This window comes from Lontra canadensis, unplaced genomic scaffold, assembly GCF_010015895.1.
Source record: "Lontra canadensis isolate GAN:19392208 unplaced genomic scaffold, GSC_riverotter_1.0 scaffold16, whole genome shotgun sequence".
Taxonomy (NCBI): Eukaryota; Metazoa; Chordata; class Mammalia; order Carnivora; family Mustelidae; genus Lontra; species Lontra canadensis.
In genome coordinates, this window is record NW_022631010.1 from 23,259,224 (window position 1) to 23,281,748 (window position 22,525).

The 22,525-nt window shown below is 37.1% G+C and overlaps 1 protein-coding gene across 1 annotated transcript; it reads right to left on the reverse strand.

The window, feature by feature from the left end:
• Nucleotides 1-12,717: 12,717 nt before the first annotated feature.
• On the reverse strand, nucleotides 12,718-14,900 carry LOC116868686 (cyclin-G1). Its single transcript, XM_032859312.1, has one exon. The coding sequence runs from the start codon at nucleotides 14,690-14,692 to the stop codon at nucleotides 13,805-13,807; it is 888 nt and encodes a 295-aa protein (XP_032715203.1). The 5' UTR covers nucleotides 14,693-14,900; the 3' UTR covers nucleotides 12,718-13,804.
• Nucleotides 14,901-22,525: the final 7,625 nt, after the last annotated feature.

Here is a 22,525-nt window from a genome sequence, read left to right on the forward strand (position 1 = left end):
GTTTAAAAGGAGTAATGGAGAATGTTCTGTATATTCAGTATTCCACATGGGGTTGTCTTTAACTTCTTGGCAGTAAGTTAACAAATGTAAATACAAAAACCAAACACTTTTCATACCAAGAACATCTAATCATGAATAGTCCTTAGCTTTCTTCTACACATAGATTGCTATATTTCTATGTGTTTAAGCAGTAAGTTGTATCTCTCTTACATAGATATTTTTTAAAAGATTTTATTTATTTAAGATAGAGCAGGCTCCCCACTGAACGGGGAACACAAGGTTCCATCCTAGGACTCTGGGACCATGACCTGAGTTGAAGGCAAATGCTTAACCAACTGAGCCACCCAGGTGCCCCTCTCTTACATAGATATTTTAACATAGAGACTCAGGAGGAATTAATTATGTGATGCTATAGAGAAAAGCTTAATTCTGTATTTATTCTTCCTCTACATTGATTCATAAAGGACAGGCAATTTATAGATATATTTTTGTGCTTTTTAGCGTTTAGTGAGAATCTGAACCTCGTGTAGTTGAACCTCACATGAAGCTTTCCAGTGGTCAATTGAAAAAGCCAGTTTCCACCTTTTTTATTTTTAGGAAGAAAAAACCCTGATTCCTCAGGGAAAGAGGCATTACCTAACACCTCACTTAGAAATTCCTCATGGAGGACTTCACATAGGGAACACTGATTATAAAATACTTAATAGTTCTATAGCAGATGGAATTATTCTTTAAGGTTGGCTCACTATAGTGGTCATTCCTCAAAAATTTGAGACCCCAGCCACAAATCAATTTAATTAAGGTAACTGAATGAAAGATGGGAGCAAAGATGGGAGCAAAATATGGTCCAGGTTTGTAGCCTTCTAATATTGCAGGAATGAATTCCATACTTTTCAAAGACTTCCTAAAAACCACAATAGTGTTCAACAGTTTGATATTGGAACGTTCTTATACTGAGGCTAGCTAAGTTACTGTGATTTATAAGAATCGTATCTAATCCAGTCCTTTCATGCTAAATTGTAAGTCTAGCCTTTTTCTATAATTTTCTATAAAGCCCTCTAAATATAAGAAGATATATTATTACCATATTGTCTTATGTTTTCTCCTTTTCATACAAAAGCCTCCAGAATAACAACAAAAAAATCTGAAATGAACATAGACAATTATATTAACCAATAATTTGCCAAGTGATTACTAAATGCTTAAAAGTGTCCAGAATGCTATAGAAAATTGGAAAGAGAGCCCCTCTTTTTTTTTTTTAATTAACATATAATGTATTATTTGCTTAAGGGGTCCAGGTCTGTAAATCATCCGTCTTAATTCACAGCACACACCCTCCCCAATGTCCATCACTCCTCCACCCCATCTGCTCTAGCAATCCTCAGTTTGTTTTCTGAGATTAAGAGTCTCTTATGGTTTGTCTCCCTCCCAGATCCCATCTTGTTTCATTTTTTCCCTCCCTTCTCCCCATGACCCCCCACCCTGTCTCTTGAGAGCCTCTCTTATACCAGAGCAGAAACTTGGCGTACATTTCTTGATCTTGAAAAAGTACTTTTATATGCATATATGCATCACTTTATTATTTTAAATTATATATATGTTTATGTTTTTATGTTTGTGAATGTGTATGTGTATGAATATATGTATGTATGTATGAGAATACAGGCCAAGTTCTAAACAGTTGATTTACTAATGAGATTTTAATGTATAGCCCATTTGTAAGGTGAAGATAAGGCTAATATCCTAAATAATGAACATTTATTAATGTTGCTAATGTGTGCACTTTCGGTGTTTATTTCATTTAATAGTTATAATAGAAGAGAACTTAAAGTATGATTGACATTGCAGTGAATTCAACTGAAAAAATATTTTGAAAAGGAGTGAGGAAAGAGATCTCAAAGAAAATTCTTTATAGTGCTTTCCTGCCTCTTTGCAAGGTTGATGATGGATCAGAATTTATGCAATGTTTGAGTAGCTATTGTTAATGAGACTATTATTACACAGTCACACTATTTTGATGACTATCTAGAGAAAGCTTATAAACTTACTATTCAACTTGATGTTTGTTTTGTATACATTTCCTTTATAAGGACAGCAGAGAGTTTGGAAGTTTTACATGACTGTAAGTAGAGTTAAGAGAGCAGTGATAAAAGGTGTTTCTTTCCTATACTTGCTAAAATTATTTCCTTAGAAAAAGTAAAAATATAATTTCTCAGGTTATAGTGAATTATAAATATTTGATTTGTAGATTACAGGCAGTAATTATTGATGTCAGCTTAGTATTACTAAAATTATCAAAGTAATAGAAACTTACTGCAAAACAAGCTAAAAATAGTATCTAAGTATATAGAGCAATTCTGTCCAAGAATGATACAATGTGAGCCATATGTATGATTTTAATTTTTTTTTCAAGATTTATTTATGTATTTACCAGAGAGAGAGAGTCTTTTTTATTTTTTTAATTTCTTTTCAGCGTAACAGAATTCGTTGTTTTTGCACCACACCCAGTGCTCCATGCAATCCGTGCCCTCTCCAATACCCACCACCTGGGTCCCCCAACCTCCCACCCCCCCCCCGCCCCTTCAAAACCCTCAGGTTGTTTTTCAGAGTCCATAGTCTCTCATGGTTCATCTCCCCTTCCAATTTCCCTCAACTCCCTTCTCCTCTTCAGCTCCCCATGTCCTCCGTGTTATTTGTTATGCTCCGCAAATAAGTGAAACCATATGATAATTGACTCTCTGCTTGACCTATTTCACTCAGCATAATCTCCTCCAGTCCCATCCATGTTGATACAAAAGTTGCATATTCATCCTTTCTGATGGAGGCATAATACTCCATAGTGTATATGGACCACATCTTCCTTATCTATTCATCCGTTGAAGGGCATCTTGGTTCTTTCCACAGTTTGGTGACCATGGCCATTGCTGCTATAAACATTGGGGTACAGATGGCCCTTCTTTTCACTACACCTGTATCTTTGGGGTAAATACTCAGTAGTGCAATTGCAGGGTCATAGGGAAGTTCTATTTTTAATTTCTTAAGCAATCTTCACACTGTGGGAGAGTCTTAAGCTGACTCCATGATGAGCATGGACCCTGTCACTGTGCTGTTCTCCCAACCCTGAGATCAGTACCTGAGCCAAAACCAAGAGTCAGATGCCCAACCAACCGGGCCACCTAGACATCTCTGATTTTAAATTTCTAACAGCCGTATTAAACAAATGAAAAGAAACAGGTGAGATTCAACAAAAATCTATCTTATTGAACCCATTATATGCAAGTATTATTTCAAAATACAACCAACATTAAAATTATTAAGAAGTCTTTTTGGTCACTATAATCCTTGTAATTTTACACTACTGCTCATAATATATATATATATATATATATATATATATATATACCTTTATGTATCTAAACCTTATATTTAGACTTTAAAAAGATAATGGTATCACATACATAGTCTGACTTCCTTTCTTCACTTATATTAATTTCCACATCAGTGTCTATACATATATTCCTAGTCAGGACAAATACATACCCTTATGGCATTGCACATAGATGTTCATTATTCTTTCTAATGATCATGTTATAGTCTATGATATGGTTTTACTATATGTTATTTTATCAGTTCCTTGTTAATGAGTTTAGGCTTTTCTCCTTTCCTCTCCTCCCATCCCCAACCTTCCCCTTCTCTCTTCCCCCAACCACTTCCTTTGGTTACAAACAGTGGTGTAGTGAACATACATGCAGATCCTTGTGCACTGGTACAAATATTTGTGCAGGATTTCTAGAAGTAAAATTGGGTCAGAAGTAAGTTCATTGTGCATTTTGGTAGAAATTAGCATTCACGGCACCTGAGTGGCTCAGTGGGTTAAGCCTCTGCCTTCAGCTCAGGTCATGATCCCAGGGTCCTGGGATCGAGCCCCGCATCAGGCTCTCTGCTCGGTACTGAGCCTGCTGCCCACCCCCCACACCCCACCCACCTGCCTCTCTGCCTACTTGTGATCTCTCTCTCTGTCAAATAGATAGATAAAATCTTAAAAAAAAAAAAAAAAGAAATTACCGTCCAAAAAGTTCATCTCAGTTTACACATCAGCAGTGTATGGTATACTCTCTTCTCCCTGCATCTCTCACCAACACTAGATAATCACTAAGTTCCTTTTTACTAGTCTAGTTCAGTTTTACACACATAATTTAGTATCTCTTTAATGTTCTTTTTACTGAAGTACATTCATTTAAAAAACAAAAAAGAAACAAAAAGAAAATTAGCCAAGAAATATGTAAAGTATGAGGGGGAAAAATCCGCAAAATACATCCAGAGATAACCACTATTTTTTAAATTTAGTTAGTTTATTTATTAGAGAGAGACTGCAGGAAGGCGGCCAGGGGGAGAGGGGGAGAGAGAATCCTAAGCAGGCTCCATGCCTAGCAGGGAGCCCTATGTGGAGGCCATCTCAAAACTGTGAGATCATGACCTGAGCCAATACCAAGAGTCAGACACTTAACCTACTGAGCCACCCAGACACCCCCAGAGATAATCACTCTTAAATAAGTATTCAAGCTACAAATTTTAGCTTAAACTCTAATATATTTGCATTTCTCTTCTTGTTACTTTTCTTTGAGAGGAATATGGCATAATACAAAGTGATTATGCTTTAGAATTAGGCTTCAGTTGAATCCTACTCTACCAAACTGTAAAATTTGGCTGTAAATTTTACTTAACCATTCTGAACTCAAAGTTCTCATCTGTAAAAATGTGAAGGTTAACTTAAATATGTTTAATAAATGAAATCACATATCAGTTCCATAAAATGTTTGCTTTATTTTATTGCTTTGTTTTGCTCTCACCGCTTTCTTTCTGAGAACAACAAAAGGACTATTTTCTAAAATACTATGTTTTGTTGCAATGGTTGGAAACCCACAATGTGTCAAAGGAGATGACTGAGAAGTAATATTAGTATAGTAATTGATCTGGACTTGTGGAAAGGAGATTTATTCCTTTGAGTACTGAGTCTTTCTCACCATCCTCTGGCACCTCCCCTTCACTTATCTCCTCTTGTCTCATGACATTATACAGCCAAAGTGTTGAATCATGTTATTCTTCCCTTTTGGGAAAACATGAACCACCAGGCACAAAGGAAATACCTTTTTCTTTCCTTTTGGAAGAAAATTATCCGAATAATCCTGGAATCAACCAAGCAGAAAAGTTTCTTATGTGGATAATTTGCCTTTGGAAAGTTCTATGCCAGTGTAGAAATACCTTAAAGGTTATGTCTTTTAAAAACCCTAGATGGGGACTCTACAGTACAACATACGGTATGCTACTGAAGGAAACCTATGTAACTAGAACAATATTTTGCGTGTAAGTTTATTCCAGTATTGTTTGGGTGACAAACTAACAACTACAAAATCTTTGTCATAGAGATGGAATGGCTTTTAGTCCTTTGCTACATATACATTAATATATGCTTTATCCACTCAGTCCTTTATCCAATAAGCATTTGTGAATTGCCCACAAAATGCCAAGCTGTAGATACAAAGAAGAAGACAGAACAGGCTCTGTCCTCAATGAAGCCTTCTGGTAGGGGGCAGGGAAGTGGGAAAGAGAGAGAGGGATAAATGAGCCAACATTTGTAATTTATTTTTTAAAGTGCTATGGTAGTTATGCATAAGGGGCTATGAAAGTACAAAGGAGAAACCCCTAACTCAGTCTGAGGAAAGGATGGGTTGTGGAAGATCAAGGAAGCTGACCTGGGTGAAGTAATGTAGGGGATGAATTTTGTAGATCAGGGAGTTAGAAGGAGGAAATGGTATTCCAGACAGAGGAGCATATTCAAAAAGGCATTTTAAGTCAAGGAACACTTAGTGAATGTCTACCATGTGCCAAGCCCAAGGAAGCATGGAATGTTCAAGGAATGGCAAGTAGCTGCATGTGACTGGAGTATAAGATACAATTGGGAATTAGTGGGAGATCAACTGGAAAGTTCAGCAGGAGCCATACCATGAAGAGCCTTATACACCATGCTGAAATAGATTGGACTTATCCATAGAGAACAAGACGACTGGATTTATGTTTTGGAAAGTTATCCTGGCATTAATACTATTTTTTTTTTTAAGATTTTATTTATTTATTTAACAGACAGAGATCACAAGTAGGCAGAGAGGCAGGCAGAGAGAGAGGAGAAAGCAGGCTCCCCGCTGAGCAGAGAGCCCGATGTGGGGCTCGATCCCAGGATCCCAGGATCATGACCTGAGCCGAAGGCAGAGGCTTTAACCCACTGAGCCACCCAGGCGCCCCTATCCTGGCATTAGTATAGAGAATGGATTCAGGAATACTAATGTTAGAGGTAGGGCATCTAATTAAGAAGCTATTATAAAAATATATGCGGGCTTAAACTAAAGCACAGCCTCGAAATGAAGATTGACAGATTTAAGAGATATTTAAGGGGTCAAATAGATAAATTCAGAAATCTAAGAGTCACCACACGTGAACCCATTTCCCTCACCCCCATTAGCAGATTTAGACCTGTCAATTTCATAAGTTAAAAAAAATACAGTCCCATATAGGAATTCATGCCATTAATTTCCATTTTTTTTATTAAAGATTTTATTTGACAGAGATCACAAGTAGGCAGAGAAGCAGGCAGAGAGAGAGGGGGAAGCAGGCTCCCTGCTGAGCAGAGAGCCCTATGCGGGGCTTGATCCCAGGACCCTGAGATCATGACCCGAGCAGAAAGCAGAGGCCCCAACCCACTGAGCCACCCAAGCGCCCCCATTAATTTCCATTTAAACTCATATTATTCATAACTATTTTGAGCTGCAGATTACAGGAACCTGCCTTGAAGTAGCTTATGTGAAGAGGGGATTTTGAATGATACTGGAGTTGGTTTTATAGACCAGAGAAGGATAGGCATGCAGCTGGATGTCAGAGACAAATGGAACTAGAAACTTTAATGTCACCAGCACGCTCATTTCCTGATAGCTTTCTGTATGTTGGTGGTGTTTCTCCTATACAGATCAGTTTTCTAAATGTGGAAAGAAACCACCAGTAATAGTTCTGGCCCTCCTATTCTGTGGGTCCCTTCTCAGAGTCATTTCTACTTTAATCCTAACATTTGTTTAGCATGTCCACTTTGGCCGCAATTCTATGACAGGCAGCTACCAATAGAACAATCGGGTTCAAGTTATGTGTGTGTTTGAGAGGAGGATAGAGAACAGCTCCCAACTGGAGGGAGGGACATTATAAGCAAAACAGAACAGAGCCACCAGAACTTTGTCAAATCCAATAGATTTTATCTAGTACCTTTTCTTTAACTTCTGTGCTACAACTGATGGTAGTGATCATCACTTTCTGGAAAACTTCCTTAGTTTCTGTTACTCTTCCCCCTTTGACTTCATGCTCATTCTGCTTCATGCCCCTCACAGTTAAAAAAAATTGTGTTCAAAACTCAGTCCTTGGTATTCTGATCAGCAGATCTCAAACTTTTGATTGGTGGATCTTAAGCTGTTTGCTGCCACCTGATTACCTTATCTTCACTTTTTCTGAATATCCAGGAGGAAGAGGAAGAGTGTAGCTGGCTGTCCCACTTCTCTTCCAATTTACCAGGCACCACCAGCTCCTATCTCTTGATCTCATGGTTTAAAGGAAGTAAAGAGCAAATCTTTTTTTTTTTTATTTATTTTTTTTTTTTTTAGGGGAATCAACAGGCAGAGGGAAAGGGAGAAGCAGATTCCTCAGCGAGCAGGGAGTCCTATGCAGGGCTTCAGCCCAGGACCCTGGGATCGTGACCCTAGCCGAAGGCAGAGGGCTAATGACTGAGCCACCCAGGTGCCCCCACTGAGTCATTTTCATTTAAAATGAGAGCAAATCTTTTAAAGAAGGACTGGACTCCCCTGCCTTACATTTAGAAAATCCATTGTTCTTACAGCATTAGCAACATCTCTCTGTGAATGACCCATCCTACTTCCAGGTTACTTGTGATCTAATCGGGTCTTACTATCACATGGATATTCCAGGCATAGCCCTACCTCCCTGTCTTTGTTCTTTTCCTCCCAACAATACACATCTCATTCACACATCAAGGCAAGGCCCAGCTTAAACTCTGTCTTCCATAAAGACTTCATGGCTACCCCAGCCCTCTTGATCTCTCTTTTTTACTGATGGCCTACTCCAACTTAGAGTTTCTAGTACACAATTAGATTTATCAATTAGATTTATCATTTGTTGTTATTTTGTCATTGTTGGAGACATTATGTGGAGAGAGCTGGATTCTTTAAAAAAAAAAAATTAGATATGTTTGGGCACCTGGGTGGCTCAGTGGGTTAAAGCCTCTGCCTTCAGCTCAGGTCATGATCCCGAGGTCTTGGGATCGAGCCCCGCATCCAGCTCTCTGCTCAGCCGGAAGCCTGCTTCCTCCTCTCTCTCTGCCTGCCTCTCTGCCCACTTGTGATCTCTGTCTGTCAAATAAATAAATAAAATCTTTAAAAAAAATTAGATATGTTTGACATACATTGTATTAGTTTTAGGTGTACCACATAGCGATTTAATATATGTATATCTTGTGAAATGGTTACAATAAATTTAGTTAACTTTCACCACTGCATGTAGTTATACATTTTTTCTTTTGATAAGAACTTTCAAGATCTAATCTCTTTACATCTTTCACATGTATTGTTAACTATAGTCACTATGCTATAAATTACATCCCCAGGACTTATGTATCTTATAACTGCAAGTTTGTAGCTTTTGGCCAACTGTGTTCATTCCCCTTTGCTCCCAGTCCTTGGCAACCATCAATCTGTTCTCTGTATCTGTGAATTGGGGCTTTGTTTGTTTAAGATTTCATTTATAAGTGAGGTCATTCAGTATTTGTCTTTCTAACTTATTTCACTTAGCATAGTGCCTTCAGAGTCCATCCATGTGGTTGCAAATGGCAGGATTTTCTTCTTGTTAGGGCTGAATAAAATTCTCTTGAATATATAAGTATATATATATACATATATATATATATGTATATACAATAAAGAAAATTATATATATATACATATATATGTATATATATACTTATATATATGTATATATATATATATAATTTTCTTTATTCATTCATCAGTTAATGGACACTTAGATTGTTTGCTTGTGTTGACTATTGTAAATAATGTGGCAGTGAACATGGGAGTATAGGTATCTTTTTAAGATAGTGATTTTGATTCCTTTGGATAAATACTCAAAAGTAGAATTGCTAGATCATATAATAGTTCTATTTTTAATTTTCTGAAGAACCCCATACTGTTTTCCATAGTGACTGCACCAATTTACATTTCCACCAACAGTGCACAAGAGTTCCCTGTTCTCCACATCCTTGCCAACACTTGTTATTTCTTGTCTTTTGATAATAGCCATTCTAACAGGTATAAGGTGATATCTCAGTGTGGTTTTGATTTGTATTTCCCTAGTGATGTTGAGCCCTTTTTATGTAACATATGCAAAAGATTAATATTGCTACTATAAAAGTGCCTTCCAACAAATAAGCCAATAGAGAAAGGACAATTTACAAAAGAAATAATGCAAGTAGGTAATAACCACCTGAGAAAGTGTTCATTCTCCAGAAGCATTAGGGATTTGCTAATGAAAACAGCCATTAGACGCCATTCCTCTCTCCCAGAAAGATTTACATTCTATCTAGAATTGGAAAATAAAGGACTACAAAGGCACATTGTTGATGACGGTATAAAGTGATACAGCTTTTTTGGTCTGAAAATGTTGTACAAGGATACACACACACACACACACACACACACATTGTCCTGATGGTAGCATAATTTGTAGTATTGTAAATAATATGAATTCCCATCAATAGGAAAATGCCAGGTAGTTGCTGAAAGAGTGGGGGAGGGCAAAATTCAGCTGCATTCACAGCCATGAGTAAATATGGATGATTTTGCAGGTTGCAAAATCATACAATATAATCCCATTGTGTGAAAGAAAGAAGGAAGGAAAGGAGAAGCATGTATTTAAACATATAGTTAAAACTTCATCAGTCTGTTTATATGCCTGGAAAATTATTTGGAAGGAATCACACCAGTTTCAAAGAATTACCCAGGGAGCAGAATTAGGAGAAATAAAGTGAGGAATTTTCACCTTTTACATATGGCTGCGATTGTTAGGATTATCTGTTTTTAATATGTTAATCTTGTCTCTCCAGTTATTTAACCCTGGCTCCAGATAACGTCATCTCTTCCTGGTAGCACTTACCACAGTGCTGATCATTTAAATACTTGACTCCACTTTCTACTTGGTTACATGGTTTTTGATTAGTAAGTCTGCTGTAATTTTTATCCTTATTCCTCTATAATATAATGTTAACCTCTATCCTCCTCTGGCTTCTTACAAGATTTCATTTATCTTTGGTTTTCTACAGTTTGAATTTTACATGCCTCGTGTAAATTTTTAAGTATTTTTCTTACTTGGTGTTCTTTCAGCTTCCTGAATTTTTAGTTTGCTGTCAGCCATTAATTTTGGAACATTCTTGACCATTATTATTTCAAATGTTTTTTCTGCTCCATTCTCTATTTCTTCTGCCTCTTGTATTCCAATTATGTGTATGTTATATATTTTGAAATTGTCCCACAGTTCTTAGATTGTCTTGTGTTTTTCACTCTTTTTTATTTTTCTTTTTGCCTTTCAGGTTGGGAAGTTTCTGTTGACATCTCTTGAAGCCCATTGAGTAATTTTGTGGTTTTTTGGGGGAAGATTTAATTTATTTGAGATAGAGTGAGAGCAAGAGAGCATGCACAAGCAGGAGGAGAGGGGCAGAAGGAAAGAGAGAAGTAGACTCCCCGCTGAGCAGCTGAGCAGGGAGCCCTACACAAGCCTCAATCCCAGGACTTTAGCATCATGACTTTAGCTGAAGGAAGACACTTAACTGACTGAGCCACACAGGTGCCCCCACTGAGTCATTTTGATTTCTAGTTTTTCTTTTTAATTCTTAGAGTTTCCATCTCTATCTTATCTTACCTCTATATTCTTGCTTATTGTCTATTTTTCCCCATTAGATCTCATAACATATTAATCACAATTATTTTAAAATCCCTGTTTGATTAAAAAAAAAAAAAATCTGTGCCATGCCTGAGTTGTAGTTCTGATGTTTTCTTCGTCTCTTCAGACTGTGCTTTTTCTTGTCTTTTAACATGGCTTTTAATTTTTTTTTTTAATAGCCAAACACTATGTGTCAGGTAATAATTATTATATAGGCTTTTAGTGTAAGATTGTAATGTTAATCTGGCTAGGATTTGGGCTGTGTTTAATTTGTAACTGTAGGTGCTAGAGGCTTCAAATTTCTCTAGTGTTCTTTCTTTTGGCTCTCCTGTTCTTAGAGGGTTTAACTAAGGACTCTTTCTTGAATAGAATCTGTGTCTTGAATCTCTTTTAGCTATCCCACTGTTATTATAATGAAGCCCTGATGGTGTGGTGATAAAGTGTAGGGGGAGGGAAGTGTTCTATAGTCTTATTATTAAATCTCAGTCTTCTAGTGGGCCCGTGTCCCTCAGTGTGAACTTCAGAAGTGTCTTTTAGCTCCCCACAATTTTTGGTGAGGTGGGAAACCTAGAGAGGGCTGGAGTTGGAGAAATTTTCTTTCTTCAGATTGGCTAGATCCCTGGTAAAGTCCGTCCCCTGGAGAGTGAGCATTTGTAGGGGAATTCCCTGTGTATATTTTACAATGTCACTTTTCCCCTTCCCCTGCCACGGTCTTGAGAGAATCTTTTTTGTTTTTTTACCATAAGAAGTTGGTGGGAAGTGAGATTATCACTGTAATGTTAGTCTACCCTCAGCCTCCAGAAGTTAATCAAATTTACCATTTAAGGGTCCCTACCAGTTTATGGCTCTAGCATTTCTGCTCCAGGTAAGCAGATAGCTGTGACACTCTAGGTTTTCCGTCTTGATAGATTTCAAGGTGGCAGATAGCCTTGCATCCTTAGTTTTCTAATGGGTACAAACCATTGCTCTTCGATTTGTTCAGTTTTTTGCTTGTCGTGGGATGGAGAGTGATGACTTCCAAATTTTTTGCATGTTTGAGGTGAAATGAACTAAACACTTAGTAGCCACAAAATAAACTATATTGGACTGTAGAATTTTGTATATTTAACAACTTATTTTTTGTTTTGCAAATTGCTAGCTTATATAAAAGTTTTTATTTTTATTTTTTAATTCTTTTTATTTTGTTAAGATTTTATTTATTTGAAAGAGAGAGACACAGCAAGAGAGGGAACACAGGCAGGGGAAGTGGGAAAGGGAGAAGCTGGCTTCCCACTGATCAGGGAGCCTGATGTGGACCTCGATCTCAGGATCAATACCTGAATCCAAGGTAGACGCCTAATGACAGAGCCATCCATGTGCCCCTATATAAAAGTTTTTAAATGAAAAATTAAAGCCATCTTTAAATATTTAGAGAGTTATAATATGAAAGATTAGATTTGTTCTCAATGTCATCAAAAGATCTATTCATGGAAATTTTATATATGTAGGCAGATCTTTTTTTTTTTTTTTTTTTTGCATTTCAATGACTTTATTGAAAGGTATATCCCTTAGTACCAAAACATAGTTGGTTAGGCTACCTCTGCCAACTCAAAATTAACACTGATGTAGTCAATTATTGAAATATATCAGCCTTTTGGGAAAACTGAAGTTACCCACAAAACACAGTTCACAAAAGTATAAGATATATTGTGGTTCTTTGGTTTATTTTCTAGTGCACATTTATCCACAACATGATGTCAGAACTGGGTATAGCCATTATGGATGGACTCACGCTACTTGCTGCACTGAGTAACTGTCTACAACACTTTTAAAGCTGTAGATCTCCTTACAGTCACTGACTTAATAGAAAATCTTGAATACTACCTTAGCAACTTCATAGTTATGAAGATGCTTACTTACTTTTTTAAAGACTTTCTTTTGGCACAGGAGGGGCAATTAGTGAAAGTATATTCTCTTCCTTTAAAAATTCTAAATTAGAAGCAATAGCAGTTTTTATAAAAACAGCCCTTAGTAAAAGCTTCTGGAGTGTTAAATCAGCAAATTTTTGGAGTGAAGTTATTTTGAACTACTAACACAATAAAAACAAATTTTCTTGATGGGATTAGATGGAGGAAGTAGATATTATGTAATTATTATCATGGATACAAACATTACCTGTTTTTTAGAAAAAATATTAAAGATAACTTAGTATGCCAAAATGACTAGGCCTGTAGTTTTACTTTTATAAAATGCCTTCAAATTTATGTGTAATTCCCACTTATCAATAAAGTTCAATCTCTGGATTATCTATTACTTGCACTACAGGTACCAAGAAACCATTTTCACTGCCTTGAATAGTGACCCTTGTTATGCCTTAAAAGTGCATTTGTGAAATGTTGGTTTTCATGCCTACCTCCTAATTTAGAATTTAATTAGGTTACCACTTTTAATACCATCTAAATACAATATACTAACCCAATATAGAAGGTTGGGTCAATGTTAGAAATGAAGATTCACAGTTCACCTTCCCAGGCTTGTTATTAACATTTCACATTTGTGCTCTTAGCTTTGAATTGTATGCCTCACAGATGAATTCAAATTTATTTTAATTCCCCTATAGCTTATTAATTAGGTAGTTTTGCCAAATCTGAGAACATCAATGCTAATCTAGTTGTGATGTTCTGAGGCTTCACAGTTTAAATCCGTTAAAACATTATGGAATCCATAGCTCAGGACTGTGGAGAAAGGCTTCAGAGAAGAGCTTTTTGTTGCTGTAACAATCCAATTAAGGGACCATTTCGGGAATTGTTGGAAGGTGGGTTATTCTGTAGTAACTATGCTTCAATTGCCGTGCAGTACGTCCAGAAACAATCCATTTCAACTTCTGAACATTTGGTTTGGAACACTTGTTAGATGAATATTCAGTTAAACACTTGGATACAAGTTCTTGCCAGAAGGTCAAATCTCTGCCATTTATCTTGGAATGTGTCTGAAGACATTCTATTCCTTCTGTTAACTCTACACACTTCTGTGCTTGGATCTCCAGTGCAATGATAGACAATGCCAACACAGAAGGCTTTGCTTTAGAAAATATGATCCTGCAGTGGCATGCCTTAAGTTGAGCTTCTAGTCTTTCAAAATTAAAGCTATTCCTCCTTTCAATTGGTAAGTTCTCTTGAATGAGTGAATAGTAGAGTTGCAGAAACTGAAAGGCAGTAGTAGCTTTGACTTTCCAACACACCTTCTCCAAAACAATCTTTTCCATTCTCATCAAATCTGAAACCGTGAACCTATACTGGCTTATTCGGATCAAGTCAGTTGCCAATGGGACATTCCTTTCCTCTTCTATTGATTTAACAGCCAAATAGAAGCAGCTCAGCCCAACACACCCAAGGTGCTTGGGCTGTACCTTCATTTTGGACAGGAATCTGTCCAGTAAATTCACAGCTAGAGAAAATGTCTCCGTGTCGAAACCAAAGAACTGAGTTAGACTGAGAAGATCTTTTACTTCAAAGTCCCTTAGCCTTGCAGTCATTCTGAGGCCATTATCGTGTGCAGATTCAATTAGTCTCAAGCCGCAGACCTTTGGCTGACATCTCGACTCCTGTTCCAACAGGGCATTCAGCTGGTGTAGCAGTTTCTGAGAGTCAGTTGTTGTCAGTACCTCTATCATCTTGACCGCGACTACGGCTCTTCAGCGGTAACCACCCTCCCTGGGCCTGCTCTCACCTCACCCCACGATATCAGATCCGATAGGCCCACGAGGTGAGGGGACTCGCGGGTAAAAGGGGAGAGGCCCGGGGAGGGGGAGCCGTCCTGAGTGGAGGTCTCCGCAGCGCCGCCCGGACGACACTGCCCACCACAGGGTCAGCTTGGAGGCGAAGGGGAGATCTTTTTTTTTTTAAGATTTTATTTATTTATTTGAGAGAGAATGAGCATGAGACAGGGGAGGGTCAGAGGGAGAAACAGACTCCCCACTGATCAGGGAGCCCGATGCAGGACTTGATCCTGGGACTCCAGGATCATGACCTGAGCTGAAGGCTGTCGCTTAACCAACTGAGCCACCCAGGCACCCTGTATGTAGGCAGATCTTAATATAAGGAACTTTTAGGAAAATTATTCAACAATGTTGGACATATAGATTTATGATTTGAAAATCCATTTCTAATTGTGAATTGATTTGGGAATGCCAGTAAGTTTTTCCTACTCCCATCAGTGAGTATGTGGAAACAGACGCTAAGTGACAAATCCTCAGGTACTTGCAGTAAAAGAAAAACTGTCTTGGATGAGAGGTGGCCCTACATAGCTTCTGATGAGGAGATTTTTTGATTCTCAGTGTATCTTTTAAGCCTCCTGAAGGAGAAAAAGTCTACTACTTTTTCAAGTTTTTGTCTAAATACAGTTTAAATCCATTTACACGCTTGTAATAGCGATGGCCTTTGAGGAAGCTGATATACAGTGTCCTGAACCCCATTCCAGGCTTGCAGCTAAGGGCTAGGCTTGCAACCCATCTGCAGCAGGATGCTGCAGCAGGATGCCCAGCAGTAGCAATGCCTTCAAAGGAGACCCCAGTGGGCAAACTTGCATGTATGTGTAATACTTAGCTGTCTTGACATTGCTCACAAGAGTGCCTGTGAAGCAGAAGAGAAAGAAAATCCCTTTGCACAAGCTCCTGTGAAGTGACTTTCCCTTATGCAGGAACTTAGGTTCAGGGAAGAGATAGGCTCAACATGTCTTAAAGATTTATCTCCATTGCTGGGAAGCTGCTATATGTGGCATGCTTGCTGCAAATACAAAGCTTATGTGTGGCAAGGCGATTTTGTATTGCTTTTGCACTAAAAGCTTTATTGTTAATGAAAAAGAAGGAAAGACCTTGGTTGGTTGTTTTACCTCGTAGTGTTTTATATTGAAGAAACATTCATGTTTCCGAAGGTTAAAAAATAAATCAGGTCTTTAAAAATTTGTTTTCAAGGGCTAAGAAATATCATTTTGAAATAATAATGTTTTTGAATTGTATATAATTCATGGTTTCTGAACTCTATACAATTCATTGGTTTTTTTCCCCCATTAATGAACCTAAGGTATATTTATGAATACATTTTCGCATTTTATTTTCCAGGAACCACTTATGTTGACTTCAATATACTCATTAAAAAACTGAGCACAGAAAATTTAGGTTTTTGCCCAAGTCACATTTGACATTAGTAGCAGAGTTGATAGGTTTATATAAAGCGATTCTTTCCTAACACTCATAATTTTTTAAAAATGCAAATTAAATTACAATTTATAAACATTAAAATTCACTCTTTTTAGTGTTTAGTTCTGTGAGCTTTGACAAAGGTGTAGAGTCATGTAACCACTGCCACAATTAAAATATAGAATATTTCCATTAGCCAAAAAAATTCAGTTGTGTCCTTTCAAAGTTTTAGATTTTACTTTTAGGTCTATAATCCATTTTTGATCCATTTTTGTGAGGATGTAAGGAAATATGGATGTAGTTATTTATTTTTTTCTTCCTTCCATCATTTCTTCTATCTCTTTGTCTGTCCTTCCATCTCTCCCTTTTTTCTTTTTCACTTTCAAAAGTGGAAATCCAATTATTCGAGGACCATTTGTTGAATTACTTTTTTGTTTTTGTTGAAGATCAATTCATCTTATAGGTGCATGTATAAAATTTCTGAGCTCTCACTTTTATTTCATTAATCTATATGTGGATAAGTCTCATGGATTTTAAATTTATTAGTGTGGGTAAGAACTAACATGGCCATCGTTATCCCACTAATTGAGTTGTGACATGCCAAAAAAGTACAGAGCAAAGATTTATATATGTATATATATATATATATATACACACACACACACACACACACATTTGACTTTTAAAAATGTCTTACTGTAACTCATTGACATTTATATTTCCAATCTAAAATACTGAGATTACGTTTGGATCAACACCTTTGGTACTTATACCCTGAAACTAATTATGTTGCCAGTATAATGAAATGAAAAAGTTAACATGTTTAAATCTGTCATGTGAAACTATTTCAGATATCATAGTAAGACCATTTTGCCATCCTGTTTGTCTCTTGTCCCATAATTACTTTTTAGTTTCGAGAAAAATCTGTTTCAATATTAAATGTATTCAAGAGTAAAACATTACTAAGAAATTAGAGATATTTCTTTCTCTGAACTCTTAGTATAAGTCTCTTTGTTTTGTCTAACTTCATCTTGTCTGACCTGAGTTTGAGTTGCAGAGTGTGTATCAAAGTTGGTGGGACTCCCAGCTTCTCCCTTGCCTTCATTCAAAGCAAGACTTCTTTGGTTCTTCTGACGAGAGTTGTATTCCACCAGATATTTTGTTTTTCAGGTACTCCAGGTTCTTCTTCAAGCCCTATTTCGCTGTAGGTAGATTTTGTCTCTATTGTTGGAGGTGATGGGGTACGGGAAGCAAGGGACGGAGTACCAACTGCTAAAATCTCTGCTCCCTACACCTCCAGATCTGGGGCTCTAAATCAGTCCCTCATTCCAGGGTGTGGCTGTGGAAGCAAGAGGAATGAGAAGAGTTTTTGTAGTTGTTCTTGTTTGTTACCTTGACCCAGACAACCCTGATATGTTCAATTCTCTTCCCCAGTGACTCTTATTCTCTACCATTGATTGGGTCAGCTTTCTATAGTCTTTGAAATGTTCACCTCTGCCATGACACTGCTTGGGCATGGTCACTCCCAGACCATAGTTATCTCCCAGTCTGTACCATGCTGAGGACAAAATTCCAGAAAGCCACAGCTCGGCTTACAGATAGGACAATTCTTTACTGCACCTACTAAGGGTCACACTACGTTGCCTCCACTATACTATGGTGTTTCCTGCTTACCAGACCTTGGCTCTCTCTCTTATTTGACACCTTTCAGAGTGTGCCTCTGAAGGGACTCTGCCTAACACGTTTTGACTACTCCCCAAAGGCAAGCCATTGTCATTTACTTAATGCTATTCCCCTCTCTCCCTGATAAAGTGAGTTGTTTTTACCATCCCCTCTGCGTAGGCCAGAGTACAACTCATTAAGTCAGTCATGGGGGTTTGCAGAGTTCCTCAGCACTTTGTAACACCCCACACCAACACACACTTCCACCCCACTCCAGTGTTATAACCGACCTTTTCATTTCCCTTTTTTGAGGGCATTACAGCCAGGAATAGCTAGTTCAGTGGTGTTAGATGAGAAACATTCTAAGCCTCCTGATTCAGCAACCCAAACTCATTGTGTTCATGGTGCCTTATTTGAAGGGACTGCTGTAATTGGAAGACATCTCCCTGTACCCTTAATGACTCCATACTTGGAGCAGCAACCTGCTGGGGCCAGAGGAGAAGCTGATTTTACCTGTAGGCTTCCTTGCTCTGTTTTGTTTTCCAAATGTCAGTCTTCTAGGGAGGCACCTGTGCACCTGCCCTCTATTTCAGGGTGTGACGCCGAGAGTCAGCCATTTAAAGACTTGATATGTCATCTTCTACATTCCTTTATGCATTTTTAAAAAACATACATGGGGTGATACTACACAGACAGTAATCTTTACTCCTATGGCATTTTCCATGTTCATGAAAAGGTATTGTATAGTTATGACATTGATTACTTCACCAGATCTTTACTGACAAATATTCATGTTGCTCTAATTATCAGATACTGCAAGTAGCAATCCCTGAACATCCATGTATGTACATGTTTGTGTACCTGAACAATAATTTTCTTAGGATATATACTTAGAAGTAAAACTGAGTTTATATTTTGATACACATTGCCCTTTGGGAAAGCAATACCATTTATGTTCTCACCAGCAGTACATGAGGATCACCTTTTCCCTACACTCTCACCAGCTTTGGACTTTATTATTTTCTTCATCTGTCTCACATCATACCCATGCTATGGGAAACAGAATACTTTAATATTTTCATTTGCATCTCTTTGATTTTCAGGGGGGTTGAGGATCATTTAGTATACTGCATAGTCATTTGGACTTTTTTCTGTGAATTGTCGGTTCATAATTTTTTCTACTGTAGCGTTCATCTTTTCTGCATTGATTTGTAAGAGTTCGTTATGTAGTAAATAAATTAACTCTTTGTCTTGTGTATATTGCAGTTTGTCTATTTATTTTGATTCTAGTGTCTTTTGCTGGATGACACTTAGAATTTTTATGCAGTCAAATGTGTTGGTATTTTCCTTTGTGACTTCTGGTTTTTCACTCTTTTCCCACTTAATGATTTTAAAAATATTTTAATGTATTTATTGCTCCTAATGATTTTTTAAAATATTCTTAGCATGAGAAGTTTGTTTTGTTAAGGGAAGGGTTATTAGGATGACTTCCCATGGTGAATGAAGGGTAATATGAAGTCACTTCTTCACAGGTATGGTGAAATAGAATCTTATGAGCACCATAGAAGTTGAGTTCAGTCAAGAGCTTAGTTCGATGACATTGGGTATGTCAACAGTTGTTTAAACAATTGCCCCAAATGTTTCATAATTTAAATGAAAAATATAACTTACGTTTCTCTTTTATTAAGTTGAACAAATCTTTTGTTTCCAGCCTTGACCAGCTTTATATACCAGCTTTATAGTTTTTAGACCAACTAACCAGTTGGCTTAGACTTTTCTGTATAAGGGGAAAGAAACCTGGGTAAGCAATATGTTATTAATTTCTGTTGTAACCACTCTGAGAAACAGAATGGACACTCTAAAATTTAGTTTCAGATGTTGAGACTGATGACACCCCACACACACACACACACACACACACACACACACACATCAAGAGGGTATGAAGAGTTTAATTATCTATATAATACAGGTCTTTAGGGAGAGCAGAGCAGGGCAGGCATCTGAGGAGATCCAAAATGGCTTGAGAGCGTAAGGAAAGGAGACTGGCATGGCTTTTGTGGTTGGGCATGGAGATGGGGAAAGGGTTCCTGTGTTTGGGCAGGAACTTGCTTGGTTTGAATCTTCTGGGGTCAAAGGAGGGAGCACTCAGGATTTCTTATAAGCTTTCCCTAATGTGGGGCAGTGGGGCAGGTTACAGGCAGGGGTGTGGCTTACAGGCTTATAATGGTCAGATTCCTTATTATAACCACTAATCACCAAGCAGTGCATATCCTGAAAGGTGGGAGCACAAGTATATTGAAGAATTTACACTCCCCCCAAAATGCTGGTTTATGTGGAAAAGTGTTTATGTACTTGCTAATAACCAGAAACTACCAACTAGCCAACCAAACACCTTTAAAAAAAAATAAGAGTATTTGCATCAGGAAGAGCAGATAATCGTGATGTGGATGTTCATCACACCTAACCTAAAGCTTCTTGATAGCCCTGACATTTATGTTAAAACAAATTTTAAGTGATTTCCTCAGCCACATGGATATACGTGGTATTATACTCCTCTAATGATAATGCCTCAGTCCTAAGTTTTTCCATTATTTGGTGATTTAGTTACTAATGGCCTATGAATCAGATGTCAGCAATACATTATTCCTGCAATATTGAGTATCTAGACATTATGGCTAGTTTTCTTTGTAAAAATTCTATTTGTTGATATATGATTTTCTCATTTCCTCCTGAAATCATTCCATCATTGTCAGTAATTTTATTCTCTCTCTTTAGGCAGCAGTTACTGCCCTTGACTGCTTGCTTTTCAGATTTTCTGTCTTTCTTGGAAACCACTTTCAACAGTACAAACAGATATAGCAGAGCATTTACTTCTTCGATATTCCTGCTTTTGTTGAGAGTGTAAGTGGCTATTTGATTTCAGCGGGTTCTTTGACTTAGATTACTTACATGTATCTTTGTAAATCTCTTTAGTTCTGAGATAAGTTTGGTTTCATGTTCAATACTAATTTTCACGGCCTGAATGATTGGTTGAGAAAACTGAAGAATCAAATATTACTTATTTTTTCACCACTTAATGCTATGCTATATAATTAAGTTTTGCCTAGTGTAAAAACTTGTCATACACCAGGCTCTTGAGTCATAAATTCCATTTGTAGTTAGTTGTTTTCAAAGAGTTAGTATTCTATCTTTTTGTTTTTATACTACTATTTTTGAATCCTTTGTTCCATGCTTCCTATGTAAGTTTTTATTTTATGTACAAAAATTTGCTCTCTTTTTCAAAGTATTACTCAAGCAACTTTCACTGCATGAATCCTTTTTATTCCATTATCCTACTTGTTGGAATTACAAACCAGAGATTTCTGAGAGATCAACAGGAATTTCACGAGATCAAATTCATGGAGTTGAGGGATTCCTTTACTAGACATATTTGGCAAATACAAAAACTGTTAAAATAGAAATCTCAAAAATTAAAAATAAGAAACTAATAGTCTTTGATCCAGCTTTCTTGGAAAATGATGAACACACTTTACTTAAAATAGGGACAATAATTTTCCAATCAAAAGAGTAATCTGGTTCCCTGTTCTTAAAATCAGAACCTCATTAGTAAAATGCAAAGGGATTGTGCTATCAGCATTAACATGGATTAGATTTGTTTCTTAAGTCAAATGGAATTAAATCACTAAGCTCTGAACTCAGAAAAATTTCAGCAAGTACTGTACAATCTTGATATAACCTATACTATAATATGACCAAAGTAATAATTATACTCTAACAAAATTACATTCAACATGCCTACACATTAATTATTGAAAGATAACTATATATTGTTCCCTATGAAAGTAAACATACTACTAATATGATGATGAAATAATGTTATATAGTATAATCATGATGTTATCAGCATAGCTTCCAAGAAAAGGTTAAACTTTAATACAATATGATCCTCCAACATTACTATTTAATGTTCTAATCTGTGCCTCCTTTGTCACAAATACAGGTTTGGTTCTCTTTCTGGATTCTGTTCTCTACCATTGGTCCATTTGTCTTTCCAAGCACTAAACCACAATGTGTTATTTACTGTGACATTTTAATAAGTTTTGGTATCTGATTAAGTCCTCCTACTTTGCTTTTCTTCAATTGTCTTGGCTATTCTTGGCCCTATACATTTTCATAGAAATTTTAGAATCATTCACTAAATGTTGATATCACATACAAATGAATGACTAAAACCCTAAGAAATAATCACTAAAAGCCACATGTTTCAGGGGTTCCTATGCTGTTTCACTGACTGGTAACTATGCAATGATAGATGGGAATGAGAGTAGCAAGATACCACATGGGCTGGTGCTTCCTGAGCCTATTTGACCTGTGACACCACCACCACTCTTACCACCAAGGAGAATACAGCTGCCTCTTCTCAATTCCACACACAAACTTCAGACCACACAAACCTTCTGTGACTTCTTTCCCCTTCTAGGTTAACCCGATTCCACCTTCAGAAGGAAATGCTGGAGTGGAAGGACAAGCAAAGAGGGCATAAAGAGTGTTATTTGCTCTGCATCTTAGCCCTAGCCTAACGGAAACATTCATTTTATAGTTTATCAAGAGACATATGAAACAAGGTGTTGCAAAGTATTGGGG

Coding starts and splice junctions, on each gene's coding strand:
- LOC116868686 (XM_032859312.1), bottom strand. CDS start 14,692: ATGATAGAGGTACTGACAACAACTGACTCTCAGAAACTGCTACACCAG.